At 32.7% G+C, this 7,803-nt stretch overlaps 1 protein-coding gene across 3 annotated transcripts; it reads left to right on the top strand.

Annotated features, from left to right (window-relative positions):
• On the top strand, nt 322-7,424 carry LOC107625135. Of its 3 annotated transcripts, XM_016327713.2 has the most exons (13): nt 323-655; nt 1,289-1,410; nt 1,513-1,667; nt 2,548-2,698; nt 3,096-3,130; nt 3,797-3,872; nt 3,975-4,011; nt 4,422-4,684; nt 5,122-5,376; nt 5,551-5,655; nt 5,808-5,858; nt 6,269-6,350; nt 6,994-7,424. In XM_016327713.2, the coding sequence occupies exons 1-13, from the start codon at nt 478-480 to the stop codon at nt 7,164-7,166; spliced, it is 1,683 nt and encodes a 560-aa protein (XP_016183199.1). In that variant the 5' UTR covers nt 323-477; the 3' UTR covers nt 7,167-7,424. The 3 variants fall into 3 exon arrangements, with proteins under 3 accessions (XP_020973137.1, XP_020973135.1, XP_016183199.1); XM_021117478.1 differs by lacking the exon at nt 5,122-5,376 and having other exon boundaries at nt 322-655; XM_021117476.1 differs by lacking the exon at nt 5,808-5,858 and having other exon boundaries at nt 322-655.

Raw genomic sequence — 7,803 nt, 5'->3', positions numbered from 1 at the left:
TTATTATAATTTTATACCACTTAAAATTTTTTAAAAATTATTTTATATTTTATCTTGGATATCAATTTGTTCAACTTGCATATATAAATATTTAACAGTTATGTGTGTGAGTTAACATATTCTATGTTAATATGTTAATGACTAATGAAAAATTATTTGTTTTGTATATTTTAAAATTTAAAAAACTAAAATATCCAATTTCAAAAATCTGAATAACTAATTTGAGTAATTACTCAAAAAAAATTGAAAAAAAAATTCTATGATTTTATATTTAAAATGCATCAAAATTAAAACCTGCTCGTATATATGTATATTCAAAATTATTCATTCATTATACTTGGCTTTTTGGCCAGAAAATTCTCTTTTTTGCAATTGCAAGAACAAGATCTCTCTATTCCAGTATTCCTTGATACACTTATATTCATACCAGTCAGCCAGGCAACCATAGAAGCTTCTAGGGAGAAGAGAGAGGAAGATATGGGTTGCAGGAACAGGGCGGAGTCGTTCGAAGAGGATCATAGCGGAGCATCGTCACTAAGCGAGGCGTTACTGTTAACGACGATGTGCATCATAGGCCTCCCCGTCGATGTCCACGTTAAGGATGGCTCCGTCTATTCTGGAATCTTCCACACTGCCTCTGTCGATTCCGATTACGGTTACATGCCTCTTCTTCAAGAAAACTTCTAAAGTTTTTCTTGTTATTATTATTGGTTCATTGCTGGAAAATCGTTTGTTGTATTGATTTCATCGTAATGTGAATTTTGATATTACATATGTTCAATGCTTTGAGTAATTGACGTTACTCTGCTTGAACAATCTCTTCTAGTTTTTGTTTAGTTTGGTTTGGTTTCACTTTCTTTAGTTTTTCAGTAATAGTAAACTTAATAGTGAAACATGAACTGTTTTGATCCTAAGAGAGTCTACAGTGTTAAGTTTCATTCGATTTGTGAGGGTTTCCTGTTAGCTAATGAATGAAATAGGAGAAATTAAACTGGTGATTCAATTGTTAAAATCCTAATAGGAGTATATGTTTTAGACTTTTAGGTCTGGATCTAGGGTGGTTACTTAATGGACTTGTTTCTGTCATGATTTCATCAAACTTTTTTTGTTAATATAGAAAAGCATAGTCCTAGTTTTGATCTTGTTTTCTATGTATTTATCTATAAAAATGGATGTTAGGAAAAGCTAGACCTGAGTTATCAGCATTCTTTAATTGTTTAGTTTTGGGATAAAACTCCCATTATTTGATTTCATTTGTCATCGTTCTCTTGCTTTTTGTGACGTTCAGGTATCGTTTTGAAGAAGGCAAGGATGACCAAGAAGGGAAAGGGAAAGACCAATGTGGGAAAGGAGGATTTGGTAGATACACTGGTAGTTCTATCTCGTGATTTGGTGCAAGTTGTTGCTAAGGTAAGGCACTTGGTTATGCAATGTGAATGCACGGCCTTACAATATCTCGGTTAGGAAATAACTACATGTTTAATATTAATACACGTGTGGCTTTGTATGCAGGAAGTAATGCTTCCTACCAAGAGTTTTGGTGGAAATATAACTAGTGATGATGGCGAAACAGTTATGCACGATATGTGTTCTCGTGAGAGTCCAACATGTGAGGTAGAGAATCATATGAAGTCTTTGACGGATGTAAAGCATGTTAATCAATCAAGGTACTATAAATGGATGGAAAGATGTGTGTTAACAAGAATGCTCAAGTTATGAACAGAATAATTAGCCGTTTCTTCTTTAAACACTTATCATCTTCGATTTTCGGTTTTTTCCTTTTTAATGAAAGAAAAGAAAACCTCTTTAGGGAGTGTTTGGATGGAGGGTTTTTGGAGGAAATGGGAATGAAAGATTTATCTTTTTTCTTTTTCGAAACAAAAAAAGTTAGTAGCTATACAGTTTCTATAAAGTTAAAAAATAGGATGATAGGAAAGTTCTGATAGTCTATCATTTTATTTTACTTATTCGAATATATCCCAGTTTCTTTTCCTACAAAACCCTTCCTTCCAAGAATATCCTTAACCTTAAGCATCACACAAATATCCTGACTTGTTTTAGAAAGCTTCAGAGATATTTTTTCTTCTGCCATCTACATTTAGAGTAAGAATCAACAGTTGTGATATTTGACTATTTGTGACCTTTGTGCACTCTGAATTTGCATTAAGAATCAACAGTTGGGATATTTTGTTATTTATGCTTATATCATTATATGTTTAAATTCTTCACAACTTGTATTTGCTGGTTGCTGAAGAATTGACCATCTTATTCTTATGTTGAAGTTCAGGCCTAGTTATGAATATTTCATATACTTGCTTTGAGTTTTTTTGGTTAGAGAAAGGAGGTTTAATTTGATTATTTGATTTGATGTGATTTTCTATGTATTTCACTATAGGCATGTCTAAGGGATTATTGAGTTCCTTGGAGATCTATTAATTACTTTTTGACTTTGGAGATTGAAATATTAATTGAATCCTCCACAATTTTATGTATTTTGGTTAGACAAAAGAGGATTAGTGACATTTCCCCCCCTTTATGTGAAAATAGGACTCCAGTCCAAAATGAGAATGGATTTACCCATTGTCTTCCACCTTCAACTGCTGCCATTGATTTTGAAAGAAATAAGTTGCCTGTTAATCAGATGAGAACTTCCACAGAAGTTGATTGCGGGAAAACTGATAAAACAAATATTGGAGAGGTAATGTATGCATGAACTTGTGCATGATTATGCATTACTGCATGCTAGCGAAATTACCAGGCCATGTTAACTTGCATCATTGGCTTTGATTTCCTAATTTTCAAAACAGTTACGTCGAAAATTGAGATATCTTTCTTGTTAATGTTATCCACTTTGGCTCCTTCAAGTTTGAGTTGATACCAACTATTTTTGTTAAAAGATTTTCTATTTTAAACTGAACTGACTCAAAATAAGTGTAATCAATCACTTTCTGAAATCATTTGCCATTTTCTATTGTTTAAGCATATTTATATTATAACAGAATGGTGGTGCATATTCTAGAATGTGCCTAACTGTTAGAATTGTTCATAGAACATATAATTCCTTACACTTAAGTTAAATTATTTTGTTGATGCAGATTGAAGCATATTCTGGTTCCTCAATCAACTGTAGGTATGACATTCAATTATTTTGATTCTTATGCTTGTTGGTAGAGTTAAAAAAACCATGATAATGTGATAATGTTGTAAATTGAACCTTGGGTTACATTTTCCTATTATTTCAATGGTAAAGAAACATATTTGTAAAACATTGATAGGAAACTTGTATTTTCTTACTCAATGAACTTCAAATTATACTATTTACATATGCATTATATAACTCAAATATGGATGTTTAGTGTGACAAATACTATATCCTTTGTATTTAATTTAATTTTTTCTTAACACATTGTATGTATATCTCGGGTAGTTTAGACACATTATTTAGGGTACATATATGTCATTGACATGTATTTTCAGTAAACTGCTAAAGACATACTAGAAAACAGTTTATTGTAGAAACTATTCCAAAGATGGCATTCCCTTGTCAAGTCCTGATTAAACTATCACAATTTGTTGATTTTACTCCCTCTTCCTAACAATCAAAAAACCCAAGTTGTAATAGACTTCTGTCATTTTGCTAATATACTTTGGTGGATTTGTGTCACATAAGATATGATATTATGTTACCTACTACCATGCTACCAATATGGCATGATTCGAATTTTTGAATAATCATAGTATGAGAATCATTGTATTATTTCATCAACCAGTTCCTCCTGACTGTTTCTATTGACAGACAGGCTGGAGATGACAATTCAAAAAGGAATGCTGATGACTTCAGAGAGAAGCCTGAGTTTGTTCAAGGAAAACTTGTATGTCGAATTCTTGGGTTGGGCAAAGCTACTAATTCCAAACAGGATTCTGTACATTTTATTCTTTTATATTATTATTTCTAATACTGTGGCTTTCCGTAGGATGAGAAGAATCAAGTCATCAAATCAACTCATGAAAGTAAGTCTGGTTTCTCTGATCTTATCTGCATGTAAAATTATCAGTATTAGTTATCACTGTTTACAGGAATAGCACAAGTTGTAATTGATAGTGGATATTGTAAACTATCTGGAATATTAAAAATTTTTATACACGTAAACCACTTTTCCCCCCTCTGCTAATCCCTATTGCAAAGTTTTGTTTAATGGCAGTATATATGATTTTGTTAAGTGACAATATATATAATTTTTCAAAATTTTAATGTGACCTCTCTTATTTTCTTTTGGGTTATCCACCACTTATTGCTCTCCAACCTAATTTGCGGCGTTGCCTTGTATTACTTGAATTTCTTCTTTCTAACACCAAGACAATGATGATGCTTCCATAGCTCTCTTTTATTCATATTTAATTTGTTGGAACTTCCATTACAGCTAATACTCATCTTGTCCAAGTAGAAGCTGTTGAGAATAGAAGCTATATGGCATCAAATGCTTCTGATAATGGGTTTTATAGAACTAACGGTAATGCATCTGTTAAAGCTGATGATCGGTGTAGTGAAAGGTCTACTACAGCAAATTCTGCTCCTATGAGTTCTGCCCAAGGCATAGATCTCATTTTAGAGTCACACAATATGCCAGAAAAATCTGTTGAGATGTCTGCTCCAAAGGGTACAGATTCTACCAGAAATACTAAGGTAAATAAATCAGTTTGACTTGTACCAACTGCTGTTGGCTAAATGCTGCTTATAAACAAAAGATATGTTGGCTGAGGATTTCTTTATGAAAAATAAAATAGAAGAATTCATGTTTCACATTGGATGCATTTTATTAATTTTCGTTGAGATCATTTTGTAAACTTCTTTCTCAAGGATTATTTGTCAGGTTCTCAATTGAATCATCTGCCAAATATTCTTCTATTTAATTGTGCTCAAATATTTTAATTAGTTAACACAAATCTATCATCCATCTCTTTAAGATCTTTAGAATATTTGGTTCATAGTCTTTTGTTCGGGTTTAACAAGAGAATAAGTAGATTGTGATAATGAATTTCCCCTTCCCCTCACCCCACCCAAAAAAAAAGTTAACTAATTGGTGTTAACATGCTGCTTTTCCCCATGTGACGTTCTTCTAGGAATTTAAGCTCAACCCAGCGGCCAAAATTTTCTCTCCATCTTTTGTAAATCCTATTTCAACAACTGCTTCCATGCCTATTTCTGCAAACATGGTTTATGTACCAAATAGTTCTCCTGTGGTACATACTGCTGCTGTTCAACCTGAAACCGGTCTCAGTACTTTTGCTTCACTGCCTTCCATGCCTGTTAAGGTTGCACAGTATAGTAACTTGACAATAGGAAATGGTGGAAGTGGTTCTCAATTTTCACCTCCTGTAAGTATGAGTAAATATTTTGAAAATTTTTCTCTTATTTGCATGAATGCTTGTACTGTGTTGTGTTTGATAATTGATACGAAATCTCATGACTGTGGTTACTGTCACAAACCATATATTGCTTAGTACTCATTGTAGTTATTTTGTGCATTCCTTTTGGCAACACCAAAATAGATTGTTGGACAACTTGCTCATAACAGAGCACAACCTCTACGCTATGGTGCACATTACCCTCCCGTTTTGTCTGAACATGCTTATTTGCAACCCAGCTCCCCTGCTGTAAGTATGAAAGGATCTCATGTACCATCTAACTTGATTTTTTTTTTTTCACTTTTGTTTTTGGTAACTTCTCACAATTGGTTGAGATAATCCATTTTACATGCTAAGGAATCTGCCACCAACAGAACATTGTCTTCTGTTTCTGAGTGCAGGTTATGGTTGGACGTTCCGGGCAGTTAGTCTATGTTCATTCAGTTTCCCATGTATGATAGCCTGCCTATAACCCCTTTAAAGCTAATTATTTTCTTCAATTCACCTTTAAATATAATTTGTAAGAAACTAATTCCACAGATTTTTTACTTATTTTAGAAAAGTAATTCCCACTGATAAGAATGCTCCTGTTCTGTATACCATAATTCCTATATCTATAAGGAATGACGGGATGAGACTTGTGTGGAAATGGACGGATATATCTAGCTTTTAGTTAATTCAATCAATAAGCAACAGACAATTGCTCCACTTTGCTATATCTTTTTTTTTTTTTTTTCTTATTCTTATACAGTTAGTCAAATTGAATTCAAATACTATTTTTTCCCCGTCTGCAAATGTTTACTGTTATGTTGTAATATTTTACCATTACATTTCTAACTTAGTATTTTGTCTGTAACTCAAGGATTTGGTTCATGGTGGAACTGCTATCTCCTCAATCTCAGCTCGTCCTATGTTGAATCATGTACAATATCCAAAGCAGCAAGGTAAAAGGATGATGGTTTCGTTCATAAATAAAGAACAGAGATTTATCACCCATACCCAAAATATACTAAATTAGAGAGAGGTTTATATTATCCGAAAAAGCACTGTGATGCGATAGTGAGTTAGTGACAATTCTGGGCGATTAAAAAGTCCTCAGTCCTTCCAAGTTCCAACAGCCTAGCCCAACTCTTGCTTGAAATTGGAACATATTCTCCCCTTTACATCATCTACCCATCTTGGTCACATTGTTTTTATTCCAGTGTTATCCCATCTTAATGAAGTTCTTTCTATTATCAGATTTTTTTTTTCTAAAAAAAGTGTTTCTTGCATCTCAATTCTCACTATGCACCTTTTTTGTTTAACATAGCATTGAGACAGAACTGGTTCATCGAAACTTCTTGTATAACAAAAATGCTATGTTCCCCCCAAAATCAACCATTATGTATTTGTGTATAAGTACATATGTTTAATTCATTTTCAATGTGTGTTTTATATTTCAACATATATTTATACTAGTGATCGATTTTGGTGGCTGATTTTAGTTTACACCTAACATATTTGTATGAATATATCATTTAAGCTATGATGAAACTGTAATTCAGACTTCATTTCATTTGTGCTGATGGTTCAATTTTCCAATATCAGGAGCCTCAGTTGGTCAGCCAATACCAATTTGTGTACCCCCGCCAATCCTAACGAATGCGCCGCAACCCTTTGCTCTTCAAAGCCACATTCCGCTTCTGCAACCTGGGTTTCCTGTAACTCGACCTGTTTCAGTACCCGGGCCAAATGGTTACTATGGAGCTAAATTTTCATGAGAGCATGCTCTTTCATCCAGGTTTATCTACTCGTGAGCATGTCAATTTCTGAGTTGAATCTAATTCTCAATTTTTTTTTTATTGATAGAAATTACAAAGTTTTGTCTCTTCTCTCAGTATGAGAACTGTACAGTTGTTTTTGTTATGAAAACATTATTAGATCCTTTTAAGGGGGATATTAATATACAATGCTTGTGGATGAAGTTCAATTCAAGTATTATTATTGGACGTGAGGAAATTTTATTACTTTCGGGGTTTATATGGTATGTTTGATAACTGAATGCGTTCTAATCGTTAGTGTACAATAATGTCATCACTAATTTTTTATATTTTATCTTTGACAAACTGATGTAACATTCAACGTGGATTTTTTACCAAGGTTGTAAAAATTGATCCGGTGATTAAACCGGTAGAACTAGTACAAAAGTTTAACCAATATATAAAATATATAATTTTTTAGAAAAAGAAATAATTTTTTTATATTTTATTATTTTAAACCAGTTAACTAGTAAAAAATTGAACCTATTTGATTGATTACCAATTTTTTATTTTTTGATCAGTTCATTATTGAATAATTTTTGTCCTAAATCGAACCAGTTTTTTATTCCGGTCCGGTCTTAAAACAATGTTCTTTACA

Source organism: Arachis ipaensis, chromosome B01 (genome assembly GCF_000816755.2).
Source record: "Arachis ipaensis cultivar K30076 chromosome B01, Araip1.1, whole genome shotgun sequence".
Lineage (NCBI taxonomy): Eukaryota > Viridiplantae > Streptophyta > Magnoliopsida > Fabales > Fabaceae > Arachis > Arachis ipaensis.
This window is presented reverse-complemented; position numbering and strand designations above follow the sequence as displayed.